A 20,728-nucleotide genomic window follows, 5' to 3' on the forward strand; every position below is an offset into this window, starting at 1 on the left:
TGATTAGATTACATTTGCGCTACTCCGTCGTGGCTGGATCTATTACAGACTGTGCCGAACTATTCAACAGGCCCTGGATATGTCTTGTTTAGAGTCATTGTGGCTCTTAACGGACCCATAAAGGAAACTGAGATTCATAGAAATAGATACAAGTGATCACCTTAGGAGCAAACAACTAGTATTGATTGCATATCAGTACAATTGAGTGCAAATTCAAACTGGCCAGACTCAAGTTTAAGAATCACCACATATGTTGATAATGCATTTTTAGTTCTAGTGTAGTTTCAATTTTAGGATATTAGATATAGTATTTTCTGGAGTCTCTGGACAGAACTGTACACTAACTCTGAGTGCATCAACTTGATACACCAGCTAGCCGATGAAAAATGCCTCTCCCTTTCAAGGTTGATTGAAACTTTAACCTCATATTCAATATGCCAGAGAGACCTGGAATGTGCCAGAGACTGGGCTTTTTTCCACAATAGGGGCCTGAATAATGCAACAATCAGTCAATTATTCATCTCTCTTGGCTTCTTATTATGTTCAGAGTGAGAAAGAGAGAGAGCATACCGCTAAACACTACAGCTTGAGTGATTGGCTAAATGCTGCATCAACACATTTTGCACATGCAACTCTTGAGGAAAGAGAAAGTGTCTGTCCGTATGACTTTCTGTCTGGGAAGTTACATAAAATAAAAGTAAAAATAAAATTCAATGATAAAGCACAGTAAACTTTTACAAAAGCACAAGAACAAGAGTATCTTTCTGTTTTGAAAGTAAAAATAAAAAAATAAATCTCAGGTCAAATAAAATAAATGGCTTTCAAGTTAATTGTGTCTTTCTGTCTTGCAAGTAAAATAAGAATAAAACAAAAATAATACAATACAGTAAAATTACAAAACAAAGTGATATGTCTTTATGTCTTGGAAGTAAAAAAACATTTATACATTGATAAAAGGGAACAAGAGTGTCTTTCTCTGCATGTTGCAAAATAAACTAATATAAAATAATAATAAAATACAGTAAAATTACGAAACAAAGAAATATGTCGCTGTGTCTTGGAAGTTAAAAAAAAAAGAAGAGTGGCAGGGTATTTGTGTTTGATGTCTTCACAAATAAGTCCCACATAACAAGTATCAGTCAATATCTCCCTTGTAAAGCATGTGGGAAAAACTTTATTGTATTCCAGATGGACAGGACAGAAGTAACGACATGCCAGCATGCTCTCCATGTCGAGCAGGATAATAAACGGCAACTGAACAAAAAATAACTTAGATACAAGAAATCTTATTAAAAATGTTGGTAAAACTTTATTTTACAGTTGTTCCTCATGTACATACTATGTACTTATTATAGTAGTTACAATAACTATGTAATAACTAGGTACTAACCCTGAACCTACCCCTAAACCTAACCCTACCCCATGTAGTTACCTTGTATTACCAGAACTTTCTTAGATAAATACACTGTAATTACACTATAAGTACATGTTAGTACACGTGCTGTAAAATAAAGTGCAACCAAAATGTTTGTATTGATTTCCTAGGTCTACAGCATACAATGCACAGTAGCATGTCTACACTTTTACGTACATATTTGATGAATTTTGAGACAAATCTGCTATGATCCCAAATACAACAATGACAAAAAAAATAAAAAAAATAAAATAAAATCTGGCCAGCTATACCTTCTTTTTTCTGAAATAACAGAGAGATACACAATACGTATTTAAATGCAGTGTCTATATTTGATAAATAACTAAATAAATTCAAATCTCTCTTCAGACACCTCCCTTCATGTAATGATGTTTTGAAATTGACGTAAAATGGGCAATAAAAGGGCATAAAATGGCAAACGTCTATTTGAATATTTAATCTGTCAGTGTAGTCAGGCAGATTGAAATGCTTTATAAAATGCTTTTAATTTCTCAGTGTTGCGAAAAGTCTCCTGGAAACCTGGTTATTCATCCAGGTGTGTGTTGTGATAGCATTTTCTTCTCGGCCATCTCATGAGGATGGGTGACTCATGGTTCATTTTACTGAATGCTGACTTTCAGTGGCCATAATAATCTTGTCAAGTCCTTGTGCTGCAACACACTGACATCAGCCTATAAAATTGCTTCATTGTCTTCCATCAGTCCTCCAGCAGAATTGCAGACGTTATTTACCAGGCAGTTGACTACAGTCTCTTCTATACAGTATGAATGCATTTACTCTTCGTCTTCATTCTTCAGTACATCATTGCAGACTTTAGAAAGAGTCTTCCATCTGTGGAGAAAAATAAATGGTATGAATGAAGCTTGACTGATGTCACTAGCAGCATATAATGAACGGACAAATCCATAATGTACTAACGTGTATGGAGATGGAGAAGATGCAGTATTTTAATAAATGTCAAAGACACAAAAAAGAGCCCTATCCTTTCTTTCCTCTCAACCAAGACGAAAAGAGAAAGCATGCTCTTTGAAAGATTAATTACTACATGTAGATTATGTAAATTATGCCCATGCAAATATTTCATGAGGACAATTAAGGGACCCATTAATTACTGTTCCCCTTTTTTGTCTTTATCCTTTCTTTCTTTCCTTCTTTTTTATTTTTGCATCAGTGTCATTTAATTTAATTTCACTCTCAATGTTTTTAAATGTTTAATATTCTAACAAAGGCTTGTGGTACATCATAAGGGCTCTGTTTACATTATCATATACATTGTCAAACAACAGAAAATAATTGATACCATAATGGACACCAGATAGGATAGATGGTATTCATTATGGTATCCATCTGGGATGGTCATTTCTTTCAATACTTTGAAGATTACAGGGGAAAACATATTTAAATATAGATCCGTGAAGAAACAATATGACACAATATGAAAAGATTAAATATCCATTTAGATATCAGTACCTTGTATTGTTCTGTCAGTGTCAGTTTTGCTGCTGTTATGGTTTTTCTCAATTTCCTGTTGAGGAGGGTCTGTTAACATGAAAAGAGTTATCAGCAAGGTTACGGATTATTTGTTGCTTTAAATTTATTAATGTGTCTGTTTTTACCCTTCAAATACCAATAAGACACCTTTTTAAAGTGTATAATACTGGTATCTATTTAATTATCAAAATGATTACCATAGATCACATGGCTTTCCTTGTAACTTGTGCCGTTTATGTAATTTATAATTATTTTTTCATATTTATCTACAAATTTAAGTTGTTTTGAAATCTGCAACTTATCCCTGAACTGTGCTCTGTTTTACAAACTTTACAAATATTACTGGGTTGAGTCACACTAATAGAAAATGTATAGAAAATATTTGTTTAAATTTTGTACATCAATTTATTCTGTTCATCAAATTGAACTGAAATCATTTTAATACAATCCTTATACCAGCCTACATAAGTTTAAAGGGTTAGTTTACCCAAAAATGAAAATTTGCCTGTGTTTTACTCACCCTCAAGCAGAGGTGCGAAGTAACTAGTTACATTAATTTCGTTACATTTACTTAAGTACATTTTTTGGGTAACTAATACTTTTGGAAAAATTATCCTTGCTTTTTTTTAAGCTCTATCACTACAGTAGGCGGATGCTTTTTTTCAACAATCCACAAGACGTCAAATAAAGTGTGCACATCCATATTAAGACGTGCCTCACACAGCTCCGGGGGATGAATAAAGGACTCCTGTAGGCAAATTTATGTGTTTTTGTATGAAAAATATCCATATTTCAAATGTAATAAACACTTTTGTTCTCACTTCCAGTGACTGACATACATGCAAGCAGTTTTGGAAGATAACACAGGACGTATATGTCGCTTGTACACCCCTTAAATATTCTAGTCTCATGAGTTTGTTTACAACAGCAAAGGAAGTCCTCCTACATTTTTCTTTACAAGTCCTCATTTTTTGCTTCTAATTCATGACTGGAGTTTTGTTTTGTTCTCTCTCTGTGTTTGTCACTAATCATGCAACGCCGACATCCTACGTCATCCACCAGAATGGCTTGCACATATGACAATATGGATATTTAAATATGGATGGATATTTATATTTGCGTATAATTTATATTTGTCAAATATGTATATTTTTGTTTAAAAAATGCATGGATTCGCTACAGGAAGCCTTTATTCACCCCCCGGAGCGGTGTGAGGCACGTTTTATTACAGATGTGTGCACTTTATTTGACATCCTGTGGACTGTTAAAAAAAATCCCCCACCGACTGCAATGATAGAGCTTAGAAGAGCAAGAATAATTTTTTTAAATAACTTGGATTGGATTTGTCTGAAGAAAGAAAGTCATATACAGTACATCTAAGATGTCTCGAGGGTGAGTAAAACACCCTAGAGACACAGGCTAATTTTTATTTTTGGGTGAACTAACCCTTTAAACATTAAATAAAATAAAAAATAAAAAAACAGCTGAAAGAAAACAGCAAACAAATTGGAAAAATTATTAAACAAATATGTATAACATTTGACTGATCACTGTTGTAGTCCGGTAGAAACAAAAAATAGTGTTAAAAGTTGTGTTCAGCCACAATGTTTCTCACTTTTTTTTTAACAATTAGGTAAAAGTTTCGAGTAGATTTAATATATCAGTTTAATCAAACTAAATCTACTGATTCATTACCAGTTGCATTGAACAACCACTAATCTATTTACATATCCAATAATAACCCAGATGCTTTTAAATCCTTTATATTTCTAGACACACACATACAGTTGAGTGTGGTGATCATGTGATGTGCTTTCTAACCGTTTTGAGTGGGTGATCTCTCACTGCAGGCCGTCCGCTGCAGGTTTTGCTCGGCCTTGTCTCTTCTCTTGGACTCGACCTCCAGAGCCTCCTGCAGTTTCCTCTTGGTCTTCTTCTCTTTCTTCAGCCGCTTCTGGATGAGTGCTGAGAAAAGCAAATATGGAAAAAAATAAATAAGAATATTAACTAATAGGAATGTACTGTACACTACTGTTAAAAAATTTGGAAATGGTTTTTAAAAGATTTTTAAAATGTTTTAAAAGAAGTCTCATATTCGGCTCTTATGAAAATGATGCATTTATTTGACCAGAAATACAGTAAAAATTTGAAATATTATTACAGTTTTGTAATATGCTGTGTAATGTTCTTTATTCCTGTGATGCAAAGCTGCCATCATTCCAGTCATAAATGTAACATGATCCTTCACAAATCAGTCTAATATTGTTGTGATACATGAGAAGGGGTTAGATCCATTTGCAGCTTTATTGAGAGTAGTCAGACAATACATGGTCAAATACCGCCAAGGCAGGAAAATGAAGATCAGGCAGAGACAGAATCATAAACTAGGCAAGAGATCAGGGCAAAGTAGTTTACAAGCAGAGTCCAAGAGAACAATTTAAGTCGGGGCAGTCAGAGAACAATCAGAGAATTAGAGAAACAGTCCAGGGTCAGAAACACAAGAAAGAAAACACGGGTATAACACTTGAAAATGATAGCCAGGGCAAATCAAAACTTTTACTACAAGGAGTCTGTGCAGTGGTGTGGCTTATGTGAGTCAGTAAATGAGGTGCAGGTGCAGATGTGTGATCAGGCGGGAGTTCTTATCCGGCGTTATAGTTTAACCAGTCCCAGGTATGAGGGATGAAAGGAAATGGAGTCCGAATGAGAGATTGCTAATATTCAGGGGACAGTTCCCTCTGGTGGTGCGGAGAAGGCGGTAAGGGAACTTCTTCTGTAATAGAGCCCTCCCCCTACAAGGGGCTCCTGATGCGAGGAAGCAGGTGATGCCGGGGTCTTCCACAAGGTTGGGGGGCCGGTTCTCTGGATGCATAAAGGTCAAGGCAGTGTTGGAGTGGCCACAACCTCAGACAGTGAAGGAGTTACAACATTTTCTGTGGTTTCTACTGGCGGTTTATCAGGAACTTCAGTTCGATCACCGCCACCGCGACTAAACGCCATACAACCAGTCTAAGTTGGTCCCCGGAGTCTCACCTATCCTTTGATGAACTAAAAACTCGGTTCACCACTGCTCCTATTCTCTGACATCCAGACCCAGTATGCCCATTCATTGTGGAAGTCGATGCTTCTAACACTGGGGTAGGCGCAATATTATCTTGACTTCATGGTTCACCAGCTAAGATGTACCCGTGTGCCTCCTTCTCTCATAAAGTCACCACCACCGAACTACGACATGGGCAACCATAAACTCTTGGCCATGAAACTAGCGCTGGAGGAATGGTGGCACTGGCTGGAGGGGACAACTTACCCGTTTACCGCCTTAACCGATCATAAGAACCTGGAGTACCTACATTTGTCTATACATCTCGACCCCAGACAGGCTAGGTAGGCATTATTCTTCAGAAGATTTCGATTCACTGTCACATACAGGCCAGGTACTAAGAACACTAAAGCTGACACTCTCTCTTGTCAGACCGACGAAACTGCCCAGTCCACTTCTAGTGATACTATCCTTCCTAAGAGTCTTCCCTTGGCACCGGTCCAGTGGGATGTCAGGACAGAGATCGAACACCTGAACCTCCTAGATCCACCGCCTCCCAAATGCCATGTGAATCTCACTTATGTCCCAGAATCTCTACGACAACGATGGCTCTGTCAAGTACAAGTACATCATCAGACATCAAGGACACAGTCAATCATCAGATCCTTCTGACTGCCCTCTCATCACTTGGGCATCACAGGGATTCCACTTCGCTGGTTTGAATCATATCTTACTGATATGTCTTTCAGGGTGGCTTGGGGAAGGGAGGTATCCAAAGCACATCAACTTGTCACTGGAGTTCCTCAGGGATCAGTTCTTGGACCCCTCCTATTCTCCATATACACAACATCACTGGGTCCCATCATACAGGCACATGGATTCTCATACCATTGCTATGCTGATGACACATAGCTCTATCTTTCATTTCAACTAAAAATATCTTGACCCCAATTGTTTCAACAGTAGTGTGTTTCATAGTATTATATCTATATCATATTGCATTAAACTTTTACTTTATGCTACTAAATTACTTTATGCTACTGTATAACTGAAATATTCTGACATTAAATCCAACATTGCAGCAAACAGTAATAATAGCAAACTATGAAATGCTGTTCCACATGCCCTTATTCAGCCTTTCACTAAATACTGTGTCTGATATACCGCTCATCTAATGTGAATCTAGCCTGGAGCCCAGTGGAATATGTTCATTTTCCAGTTTGCAGTAAGAGCTTAATTCAGATGGCACAGTCAGCAAGAAAAAAAAAAGAAGCTTTCTGTCTGATAGATGTGAGTCTTTCCTCTGTGAGTGATCTAGGACAAACCACCTTTTTCTTCGTAATCTTTTCTCTAACCACTGGGTATAAAACACAGAAACCGATTCGAATCAGTTGGCTGGAGTATAAAGACATCTCTCACTAATGGAAGAGCCAATTGATTTGATGAATTATGCAGGAGATTCATTATCCTCATCAAATGTGATGCAGTGAATATTAACACGGCAATTCTGTTTATGCTGATAATAAATCATTCACACTAATATCATAATATGTACTTGTAATTACAAAGGGCAGTTCTCAGTGTCTGTGTATGTGTGTGTGTGTGTGGCTTAAGGAAAGTGCTGAATTTGCAGTAACATGACTATCTGGAGCACAATGCGGGCGACAGGAGAATATGAGATGAGGGGGCTCTCTAATTAAACAACATTTATTAATGGTGCATGTTGGCCTGTCACCTTCTTTAATGATTCCGCCGTTTTATGACGGCTGTCTTGGAGGTTTCTGATTTATGTAGACTATGATTGTATATACATTCTGGAGAATGGGAGATTAAATTTATTTGTTTGTAAACGTGTGAAAGCTCAGGTGATGGACAGTTAGATGTGAGAACCTGTTTTACTTGTTTTTGTGATGTGGGCCCAAAACATTACATGTAACTGAAGATGAGCTCTTTTTTCAATGCAGATACAGTTTCAAATGTGAAAGCACAGACCTATTTTTCCTGTTAAATCATTAGTTTGAGTGGAATCACTAAATTTGCAACAGCTTATCTTGCAGATATCTGTAAATCATCATTCATGCGTAGTGAACATAAAAACTGGCTGATAGCACATGTATGTTGCCAAGGCATTGTGTTCGGTTTTGCACAAACATCTAGCAAACACTGAAGAAAAAAAAATTATATATATACATTAAACTTATATATATACATAGTCCATGATAGAGAAAAGGTTAGGTTTTTAGAAATGCATTCAAAAGAAATGCAAAAAATGCAAATTTTGTTTCAAGTTTCATGTGGATTGGAAAGCATTTATACAATTTTGATGAAAAGTTTATACTGTATTTTTGTGGATATATGGTGTTAAAAAATTACTTGCATTTGCCTTACACCCTGAATAAATGTGAATGCTCACTGAATCTTAATCATTGAATCATTTCCATTTGAAATATATTTTTCAGGGTACAAAAAAAACATACTTTTTTATTAAAACATCATGAATTATTAGTTAATATTTTGGGAAGTTGCACCACATGACATGCTTAACTAATGCATGACAACCTGAACTAACTTTGCATTGTCATAAAAAGGTCAAATGATATGATTTATTATATAAAAGATATGGACCTTGACAAATTGTCATGTTCTTCTCTATTTCTTGTTTTATTTATTTTTTCAGCATTTTTGTGAAAGACAAATTTTATGCAAACTTTTGCCATGTATGTATGAATTGTATCCTTCATTTAAATGAATTAATACTAATTCATTTTTACTAAATAAATAAAAAACAGGAACATGTCACTGATTTACCTACATCCTAAATGTTAAAGGAACAATAAAACAGTAAAAGCTCAGTTAATTATTTATGTATCCTCATGTTACACATATGCTGTTAAAACACAGAAGTAAAACACAGTAAAAACATTTTAGGTGAACTATTCCTTTAAACATCAAAAATAGTCAAATGTCCAACTGACTTATGAAATGGGATATGTGACAATGTATACACAGAATATACATCTTGGTGACAACTTTATTTTTGTAACACTTTATTTTAGGGACCAGTTCTCACTATCAACTACTGCAGTTGCTTATTAGAATTCATATCACTAGCATAGTGGTTGTTTATTTGTACTTATAAAGCACATATTAACGCATTTTCTGTATGACCATATTTTACTGTAGATCACATACCTAAACTCAACAACTACCTTAACTATCTATTAATAAGCAGTGAATTAGGAGTTTATTGATGGGAAAATATGTATTGCCTAATCTAAAGTGTTTCTAGATTTTTTTTATGTTTTTGAAAGATGTCTTTACTCCAGTCCTCAGTGTCACATGAACCATGATAAATTAATTCAGCTTAATTCATATTAATTCAGCATTTTTATATATATATATATATATATATATATATATATATATATATATATATATATATATATATATATATACATATATAAACACAAAATACAAAAGAACAGCATTTATTAGAGAAATACTTAACTGTCACTTATGACTGAATTAAAGCATATTTGCTGAATTAAAGTCTTAATTGCTTGAAAAGAAAAAAGGCACATGTGCTCACTGGGACACTTAGATCTGACCTGATCAGGGGTCTGCAGAGAAGCCCACTTCTTAAGCAAAGCATTGTGTGCAGACTGATCTCAGATTAGCTAATAATCACCTCTGTTTTTCTGCTCGACGCAGAGCTGTCTCTCCAGCGTCTCTCGCAGCTCTCTTTCTCTGTACAGCTCCATCTTCAGCTCTGTGCGCTCCAGCTGGACCTGCTTCTCTTGTGCCCGTGCATTATCAATAGCCACCTTTAACAGACCCTGGAAAAGAGGAAATGGGCTTCAGATTTGCGGTGTGAATCTTTACGCTAAATATTTTGAAATATTTGATATACCTGTATATTGGTGAGAAGGGTTTCTATGGAGGACAGGCCCTCAGGAAAGAGCAGTGGAGCAGGGAATCCTGGGGGTAATGTTGGCCCAGAATGAGACACTCGCTCATAGCTGTTACGAGATGTTGGTGTGCACAAGACATTTTCTTCTGCCATAATAATAAAAAAAAAAAACACAGAACTTTAATAACATTTAAATAACTTAAAATACCAAAACCAACAACAAAAAAATTCAATAAACAATAAAAGTAAATTGCATTACTTCTCACAATTTTGGGATTAGTAAGATTTTTGCCAATATTTTAGTATAGGGACTAATTCTAAGTACTAAATTATACTAGCTTATTAACATGCCAATTATTAACATATTGTCTGTTTATTAGTACTAAAGAAGCACAATATTCTGCATGACCATATTCTACATCCCTAATCGTACCCAATACCTAAACTTAACCACTACCTTACTAACTATTAATAAACAGCAAATTTAGAAGTGTATTGAGAAAACAGTCATTGTTCATGTTTTTTTTTTTATATATATGTATAGCGAGAATTGGACCTTAAAATAAAGTATGACCAGAAATATTTTATCACTTTCCATTTGAGTACTTTTTTATACTTTTATTCAGCAAAACGAAATTAATTGATTGTAACATATATTTTTATTCTACATAAAGGCTGTTTCTTGTAACTTTCTATTTATCAAAGAATCTTGAACATTGATTTTCATGATTTTCAAAATTGACAATAATAATAATGAATGTTTCTTGAGCAGAAAATCAGCAAATTAGAACTCCGCTTGGCATCACAGGAATTACCTTATATATATATATATATATATATATATATATATATATATATATATATATATATATATATATATATATATAATGCAGCTTTGAGTGAAAACCCTTATTTTTATTCACAAATATTCACAAATGTGTGAATATTTAGGATACTGTGATTTTTCCAAACATGTTTACAAGTTCGGCATATTCAAGTATGTTTTTAGTTCTTCTCTGAAATCAACATCCTCAGTCTTTTATCCATGAGTCTTGAGAGCAGAACAAGGTCATTACACATCAATGCTAATTTTGTTTGTAGTGCACTTTTTTTAAATATCAGTCCATTCATCTGTGGAGAATCAGTTAAATCAGTTAACTTTCAATGAGCCATTTCACACTGGTTCTATTTCATTTTTGTGGCCTCAGATTATTTTTTATTTATTTGTTTAAGCCACAGCAGATCCTGCCACTATCTAATGGCTCTAAATCTGTTCTCAGCTTTTAGTCACAGCTGTATTAGGACATTCTATGACTGTAACATATTACTGGTGACTCAAGAGCAGCACTGTGTCTTTTGGTCAATATAGGATTCTCAAACTAACTTTCTTATGTATCCCTTTGTGACAATAACTTCTCCATTACACCAATCCCATGCCATCAGAAGGCTTAAAACGAAGAAAACCCTGAGAGCACTGACCAAAGCACTTGAAGCTCAGGAAGAGGCTGAGATACAGAGCACCAAGAAATGTTGTTTTTGATCAGGCTGAAGCCTTGATCTTGTCATTGTCACTCACTTCAAAGAGTTTGCTAATGTATGGGTCCTACTATCCAGAACTAACAGCAACACTACAGTCTGTCTCGATCGGGCAATTTCATTTTACTCCTCCTCTCATCTCTCATCTCTGCCACTTTACCAATATGATCTTAATCTTTAATTAGCCTTGGTCTAATCCTTATGAATCGCACATCATATCATATTTTAATTTTTGATTTTTATCTTAATTTGGTGGAAAATTACAGTCTGATATTCAGTACTGAATCAATTATGTGCACTTTGCTGTTTTATTTCCGGCAGTGTATTTAAGAAATCAAACAGGCAACCATTAGCTGTAGCTGTTTTTACTAACTTTGCCTATCAATGCTAATATCTATATCTATATCTATATATATATATATTTACATGTTTTTACAACTAATATAAATAGCTGCTATTTATGAAATTTTAAATCATGACAAGTTGACAGCAGAATTCTGTTTCATTTCACAAATAATGGACTGAAATTCTTTATCTTAAGGCCAATTCACACCACACACAACACTTTTGTAGTATTTTTTTATCTTCAGTGCTGTAAATATACAAGCTGGCCAAGCTTTAGTTTTTTTTTATACCTACACCTAGGGTTTCTCCATCAAAAGAAATAAAAATATTAGACTTTTTCTTTAGCCTAGGGCTCCACTATTGCACGTATCAAAGCTGTTTTAATACATTTGCACAGTGAGACCAGATGGGCTCTGTTCGTTTTGTAAGGCTGTATTAAAGCATGGGGTTTACGCAGGTATCCATAGTTCTGTAGTGGAATAACCAGCCCTGTGTATGCTAATAAAAATGTCAGCAGGGAAGCAAGAGAAAGGTGACTTTCTGTTCTAACACAGCTGATCTATTAGCATAATACAGTACAGCCATATGGTGTTGGCATTACAATTAGATACTGTAGGGTAGGGGGGCATGCAAGTTCAAAATTATTGAACTGCTATAACAAGTCTGCACCAAAAGAAAAACTTCAAAATCCTTAGGGTTGTTAAACTACATCCAGAGATTGACTACATTTAGACAACTAGACATTTTCCACTGCAGTGATAAAAGTTTCTGTTTATATATTTGTTATATAAGGTTGTAAATAGTGTTAAAACAGGAAGCTAGGCATGTTCTCGCCATTGTTCACTTTAGCAAAGCACTTAACTGCAGGCTTCTTCAGGGGGATTGTCCCTTTAATTATTTCACTGCACCATTTATAACATTATAAAGTAAACTGACTGTGTGGGCCTGATTATGTTACAGTAAATAGCAATTCCAGTATTTTTTCTCCGAAACAGCATTCACAAGCATAACATGACACCTCTTTTTAAAAGCCTATTTTTAAAGGATTTAATTTGCCGTTTAATTCATTGGTTTTCATGAATAAAAAAAATTCATTTTGTTCAGCATGCTTTCATTTGCATTCATTCAAAACACAATATCACAAAGTATCCCTTTCACAACACAAAATGAATTTAATCTATGTAAACATTTAATTCACAAAAAGTATAATGAATTATTGTTGCAGTATAAGCAATGTAAATAGAAAGAAAGAGAGAGAAAGAGAACATAAAGCATAGAGTAAGATAGAATACAAGAGAGATGAAACTATCAATAAATATGCATCCGTCAGAGAGATCAGAGACGCATCCAAAGGAGGAAGACAGATGGCATCAAATACAGAATTTTACATTACAGTATGCCATGTGGGACTGTAAACAGAGGCTATGGTAGAGACTGGCAAACTACTGTTAGTCACCCTGAAAGGGTGTATAGATTCATATGATACAGTGACAACATTTACTCTATTGGCAGTAAATTCTGTTTTAGCATGTAACCTCATGGTAGTGTCATATCATATCTTTTGATGACACACTATGGATTTTATGTCAGTTACATAAGTTAGGTTTGTAAAAGATTGACTAGCTGTAGATTTACAAGTGTGATCAGTTTGGATTCTTGCAGGAGTTTTGAAAATTCATGTGAAGACTGCACCAAAACATAGTGGTTCTCAAACTGGGGTACACAAACAAAATTCTGAGTTTTAGCATTCATTTAATTCTACCCAAACCCAAAGTAACATAAAACATGTATTTCTGACAAACCAAATGTCATTTCTAATGTATAAATAGGAAAATGGGAATGCCATAAACTGTAAAATACATGATATCCAATCAGCTCACCTCATCTTATGCGGTCAAAACTGACTGGATCCACACAAGCAGCGAGCATGTGCTAGGATACCTGCTAAATATGCTGTTTTAGCAAATCGCGCTGCCGTTCAATGTATCTTTAAAGTAGATCATCACCTACTGTAAATATTGTCACGGACTAACTCTCTTTGATACAGACAGATGTGCGTGTTATTGTTTTCATGTTTAAGATACGAGCAAGAATGCAAATTTCCCTGAATATCCTAACGATGGCAAATGTGCCATTACTTTTTACAACAGTTCAACCAAAAAGGTAATAACAAGTGATAATTTTAAATAATATATAAAATAATAATAGTTCCAATAAAATCTATATCATCTGGTGTACGTCTCCAAGCAACATACAGCAGAGTTTCATTAGTGAACAAATCTACGGCTTTGAATGATTTGGAGAGTCAGTGATTGATAACCCATTCATAACTACAGCACTTTGCTTTGTTACTAAATGAATGAATGAATTAATTAATTAATTAATTAAATAATAAATGAATAAATGACTGGCTTATTAAGACAGTTACTTGCCAGTTACTTGATGGTTTTATTTTAAAATCCACAAGTATTAGATTTGCCATAATTTATTGCTTTATTTATTATATTAATAATATACTTAAAGGAATATTAAGAATATGACTTAAAACATGACATATAAATAATAAGGATAAATCTGCCTCTATAAAAGGTAAAAAATGCACCTGTAAATCAATTTAAGGGGCAAATATTGTTCTTTAATAGAAAAGGTGTGACTGCAGTCTAAGTGGAAGAGCCCTCTCCTGCAGAAGAATGTAAAATGCCCCAGGGGTTTGCTGCTGTAAAAAGTTTGAGAACCACAATGATATGTTCACATTTCAGTTCAATTGTGGCCATGATTTAAATAAATTAAATTGATTGGAACAAATGAGTACAATGTGGCCACAATTTAACTAAATTAATAAATAGCCATAAGAACAAATTATTCATTTATGGCCATTATATTTTCCATTCGTGTCTTGTGTTTTGAAGTGCAGAACAATTAAAAATTTGGTCTGTTCACTACTCAGAGTTAGTGTTTGGATTCCATGCTTTAAAAATGCTTCCATTCTTCTCACCCAAGCTGCATTAAATAAAAAATACAGTAATATTGTGAAGCTCAGTCCACATTCTTTTGAAAAAGTTCTTCATATGTGTTCCACTGAAGACAGTAGGTCACAGGTTTGGAATGACATGGGGCAGGGTATCATTAAAAGATGATACAATTTTCATTTTGGGGTGCTGAGATCATACACAGTCAGTCTGTAGATGATGTCACACACAGGTAAACTAAGGAGCCTTACAGAAGTTTATAAATCTTTCCCAGTCTTTCAGTCAGTCTATTGTTCTGTCTGTACCTATTTCTTTCTGTACATCCCATTTCCTTATATACATCCTCACCATTTAACCCCAAGCATCTCTTGTCTTGTATTTTTGTTCTTGAATGTCCTTCGCTTTAAAAATGCATTAGCCCAGCTCTTTGCCCATACTGTATTTAAAGTATATATATATATATATATATATATATATATATATATATATATATATATATATATATATATATATATATATATATATATATATATATTTACCTCAGGATCCATTTAAACAAGTAGGTGCTCAAAATCTCACCTTCCCTTGTGCCTGATAAGCTCTGATTAGATTTACTCACCCCTCCCTTATCTCTGCAGATTCACTTAGCTGACCAAAGCATCTTAATCTCACACTATCTGATCTTCACATCTTGGCAGACGGGAGATGCCTCTGTCACATTCAAGTTGTTTCAAAGAGGAAAGCAATCGGTCTCCCACTTCGGCCGGCTCTCGCTCTCGCTCACCGTCGACTCCCCTCACTGCCGATCTCGCTCTTTCTCACCTCCCTCCCTCTCCTCTGGTTCCTAAAAGCATGGTGTCTGCTGGAATGTGATTAGTGTTGGCTGCCGGAGCACTCAGTGGGAGGAAGCTTGCGCCGTGCCGCTGAACTACGGTGCCCCAGAGGGACAATCAGTGCTGAGTTAGCACTACTCTCTTTTCTCTTCTCCATCTCTCCCTGTGCCTTCAAATCTGATTGATCCTCCATTGAATTATTAGGGTGTGTGCACTTGCTTTCCAGCAAAAAATGCTGGCAGCCTGTTAGATCATAGTGTATCTCCTCAACCAAGGTCAATTTTCCCCTCTTGTTTTGGATTCCCCGGGCTAATGAACTTCTGCGTCCAACACTAAAGCCCTCCACAGTCAGCATAACAGAGCAAGCGGAGAATGAATGAAAGTTGAAAAGCTCCGAGGCAGATAAAGGACTCGTCTTTGAACTTCTCAGTTTTTGACAAGCCATAAAGAAGAGAAACAACTTCTGATCTTCACACTTTCAGCGCTGCCCCTAAAGATTAATTTCAGGAACATGAAGGTGGAAGTTATCCTTCAGTCTAGCGACTGGTAAAGGTGTCCTAGCAGTGACTGAGAGTCTAGAATGATGTTCTACAAAGGGAGAGCCATTGATTTTTGAAGTTTCATCAAATCAGCATGCATAAAATTCGAGACGAAACTTCACAAGAGCTCAGCAGGCCTGGAATTGTGCCAAGGGGCCAACTTCGAAATCAAAACTAGTTAAAGGACAGGACATAGTTTTTATGACAGTAAGCTTAACTGTTCAAATTTATGCAGCCTTTTGTGAAATGTATTTTTAATCAAAAATAAAGAATATTGTTTTCAAGAAAGCATTTGGCTTGATGGACTGCATGATTTCCACACTCGAATTTAACATCATGACACCATTTCTATGTAGTCCATTCCTCTAATAGTAAGAGCAAACCATCATTATGCTTTCTGACTGAACCTAATGTGTTAATGTTAAAAAAGAGTAAACCCTGCTGGTTGATGCATTGACAGACTTTGTGAAGTAGCTATGAATTCAGACTAAACAAAAGTCCTGCATCATTCAATCGACTGCCACTGAATTCTTTAATGAACATAACGTTTCAAAGACCAGTATTTATTTGAAATAGAAATCTTCTGTACCATTATCTAATGACCCCACTCTTTGAACAGCAGTGTATATAATCCTCCCCGCTCATAATACAACTCATCATCTACATCACCACATCTGATGTAGTCGCATCAGTGGTAAAAAAAATATCCTTTGAAATGTGAAAAATCTGATGCAGGGTTTAGCACCTGTGTGAGCTCCACAATTTCGCCAAATCCCGAAAGGCTGTGCTCAGTCACACAAAAGCCCCCCTTTCACAGTCTGCTCTCTACAGCACAAAGAGGAAATTGTGCTGACTGCTCGTCCTTGCAAAGTCCTCATTAGCCTAATGAACGCCTTCAAACGCAAAAACCAAACAAGGGTTCTGGGAGGTTATTAGGAAAATTACATCTCCAGGAGGCCCAGGGTAAAGAAGTTGGTGGGTTGAAGGGGGGGGGGGTGTTCTTGTTCATTACTTCTCGCTCTGCAAATCGCTAACTAATTTAGCCCCACTGCCATGCCATTTCTACTTCTATGGATCATTTTCAAAGAACTGTGAGTGAGAGTACTCACTGATTTCTTAGAATACGCATGACGTATGAATAGAAATGAAATACACTGAGTATTCGGTGACACATCAGCGAAATCAGCAATCCTTTTCTGCAGTCAATCTAAACCACTGCTGATAAATGATCTGCTAAGCTAAAGGAAAAATATCAGACACAAATTTTAATCTGTTTGGGAAAAATGCTTGCGTTTTCCATGACGCTTTTTTTTTTTTTTTCCTGTTGTGTAATTCTAAACGTTTTTTTATAACATAGAATAACACTAAAAGTGCAGTCACTGCTAAATGTTTTGACCTTGGTGAACTGTAATGTAATAAGCACCTTCGTACTGTTTAAACTGTCATAATCTGGGTTGTTCACCAGTAATAATGTTTGTAAACTGTGACATCTCATAATGCTATTTAATAAAAGTTATAAAATATTATTTAATAGGATGTATTTTGTAATGATATAATTGGATTTATTTATATTTGCAAATTCTATTCAACACAGAATGCAATATTACAGGCATCATACCTTTTTCTGTAGAAGCCCTCTTTGTTTCATGGCCTGTGTCATGGGTTGCCAGATCCCCCTCTTTTGGGCCTGGTGGTGCACTTGGAGACAGGCCTAACAAGGCATGGCCAAGAGAAAGACCATTCTGATGTAAATCTAAAGGGAGAGGAGGGGCATATAAACAGATTTTACCAACAAAAGACACAGATACAAAAGCCTGACCCGTGAAGCCCAATCCTCCATTCTAGTAGGTGTAAAAAAAATTCTATACAGCTTTGTTATATTACATATTTACTGTATATATTTTTGTGTAAGTGTTCATTAACATTTAAGTTTTTTTTCAATAATATTTAATTCAGCAAGGATGCATTACATTAAACAACAGTGAAAGAAAACTTTTATAACGTTATAAAAGATTTCCACAAAAATATTCATTTGTTTTTAACTTAAGGAACGTTTCTTGAGCAGCAAATCAGCATATTACAAAGATTTCCGAAGGATCATGAGACAGTGAAGACTGAAAATTCAGCTTTGCATCATGAACTACAATATATTCAAATACAGTAGAAAACAGTTCAAATTATAATAATATTTCACAGTAGTATTGTTGTCAATACTAATGACGATCAAATAAATAGAGCCTTGGCATGCATATTACTTCTTTCAAAAACTTTTAAAAACTCATACCGATCCCAAACTATTTAATGGTAGTGTGTGATGTTTTAATTCAATATCATTTAATTCAATAATGAAAGGCTCACTCATATCTTGTACTGAACAAGCTTTAAACAAAATACAAGATAATATTATCTCAAAACGCCTAAAAAAGATTACAAGATTTAAACTTAAGTTTTGTCAAAAATAGGATTTAAAACACATACTGCTTCCAAATGATATCATACCACCGCCATCCGATATCATGGGGGAGATTTATAATGTGTCTGATAATAGACTGAAAAATGTAGAGGGCATTATCTGTAATTGCATAGTTTTAGTTCCGGTTAAAGCAATGCACACGAACTGCTCTGATGGCTTTGCTTTTAGTAGATTCTGTGATATCACCTTATTCTTAATTCTAAAAGCACATTTGTAAGGTTATATGTGTAGTTTCACATTATCGTGAGAGCGTAGTGCTAAGTGCTCAGGGACCAAACTCTGCTGAAACAGTAAGTTTGGTTTTAGTCGTATAAGAGGATACAGACAGAAATGAAAATGTAGAAGTATACATATTATTACAGCTAACATGACTCCAATGACAACTAAAATCTTGACGTTATATGCAGCGTAGTCTTTGTAATCTTTGTAAGTCTTTGTCATGTAGACATACGTGGCCGGTCAGAAGAGCTCTCTGTGTGGGCAGGAGAGCTGGACACGGAGCTGCTCTGTCTGGAGGATAAGTGGCTCCCGGACCTGCGGCCATCATCCAGAGACGGGACAGGTGACGGGCTGTCTGGGACTCGCTCCTGATAGTGAACACAAACATCAGTCATCATAGTCAGTCATATATTTTAGATAAAACTCTAATAAACTCTAAATTATTGCAGAAGAACTTTCTCTGCTGTGGACTTTAAATACTGTTCTAAACAGCACACTGTGTGAAGAATAATTATATTAAGAAAAACTTCACTCAAAGCATGAACAGATCTGGATAACATATTACATGTTAAAACAATTACATTAGTTAACAAACTAACAATGAAAAATCTTAATCTTGACTGAGCTCAACATTTACTATAACATTATTCAAATCAAAAGTTGTATCTAATAAAGTTGTTTAATGGACCTGAGCTAACATGGAGTAACTACAATTAACAAAGATGACTAAATACACTTTAACAAATGTATTGCTAATTCTTTGTTAATGTTAATAAATGTATTAAATATAGTAAAAAAAAATTGAACTTTATTTTTTAAGTGTTAACAAAATCATTCATCATTCAGTGTGAAGCATGAAGTAGAAACATATATGGAACCCATTAGAAACCGAAACAATTCCATATATATATATATATATATATATATACTCTATAGAACCAGTAAATATGCATGTTTATGTTATGTTTAATGCATTATAGGACATATTTGTCATGTACATGTATACACATACAGTATATAACTAAAGACAAACCTATATAATCCTATATATTCACCCAAAGAACATACGTATGTGAAAATATATATGATCTTATAGGTAACATATATCAAGCTTGATATAGAGCAATACACTATATATCACATTTCCATATAAGTGAGGGAACAGAAATCTCTCTTTCATGAAAATACCTTCATTTCTCTATCAAAGATGAACAAAAGTTTGATGAGTTTGGAACAATATGAAACTAAATAGCGTAACTGATGACAGAATGTTCATTTTTGGGCTAAAATTTCCCTTTGCATTTCTTAAGAACTGTAGGTTTGCGTCCTTGTACCTTTATAACTGACGTCACCATTCTGGACGGGACACTCTGGACCTGAGCAGCGGCTGCCATATTGGCGAAAGTGCTGAGATGGTTCATCTGGTTCATCGCCATGGCGACCGAGGCAGGAGGCAGACTGACTGGAATCAAGGGATGTGACATCATCATGAACGGAAGTTCCAGACCTGTGCAGAAACACAAATAATGATAAATTAATTAATCATCCATAACTATAACCTAATATGTATTTCTGCATAAACACTTTATTGCACAGCAGGAAACCCTGAAAAAAAAATGTAGCATTCCAAACGCAAACTCATTAAAATAACACATGCTGCACCATCGGTTTGAGGATATTAACAAACACTCATCACACTGTACGGAAAAACAGCTTGTAAATAGTTCCAAATTATGATGCTTCACTTTATGAAATTTCATCACTTTCTGCTTTGTTAGAGCTCTCTTTAAAGATGTGCCATTATGGCACAGCATGTCTACAAGTATAACAAGAGCTGCTGGAGTCTGTACCTCAAACCAATTAGCTGCTTCTCAGACTGCTGCAAACGTCTTCATACATAACAAGCCCGTGATAAATTAGACCACACACTCTATTTGT

General features: G+C 35.2%; 1 protein-coding gene across 1 annotated transcript in view; it reads right to left on the bottom strand.

Moving 5' to 3' along the window:
- Window positions 1-1,135: 1,135 nt before the first annotated feature.
- Window positions 1,136-20,728, bottom strand: part of dachc (dachshund c) — a 54,560-nt gene continuing 34,967 nt past the window's right edge. Inside the window, exons 4-11 of the mRNA XM_052546331.1 lie at window positions 20,125-20,297; window positions 19,023-19,158; window positions 17,717-17,851; window positions 9,877-10,022; window positions 9,655-9,802; window positions 4,748-4,891; window positions 2,906-2,974; window positions 1,136-2,266 (exon numbers count right to left, since the gene is read on the bottom strand). Of these exons, the coding sequence (XP_052402291.1) occupies window positions 2,229-2,266; window positions 2,906-2,974; window positions 4,748-4,891; window positions 9,655-9,802; window positions 9,877-10,022; window positions 17,717-17,851; window positions 19,023-19,158; window positions 20,125-20,297 (989 nt within the window). The 3' untranslated portion in view covers window positions 1,136-2,228. The remainder of the gene's footprint in view (window positions 2,267-2,905; window positions 2,975-4,747; window positions 4,892-9,654; window positions 9,803-9,876; window positions 10,023-17,716; window positions 17,852-19,022; window positions 19,159-20,124; window positions 20,298-20,728) is intronic.

The sequence above is a fragment of the Carassius gibelio genome, chromosome B1 (assembly GCF_023724105.1).
Source record: "Carassius gibelio isolate Cgi1373 ecotype wild population from Czech Republic chromosome B1, carGib1.2-hapl.c, whole genome shotgun sequence".
In the NCBI taxonomy this organism is placed as follows: Eukaryota; Metazoa; Chordata; class Actinopteri; order Cypriniformes; family Cyprinidae; genus Carassius; species Carassius gibelio.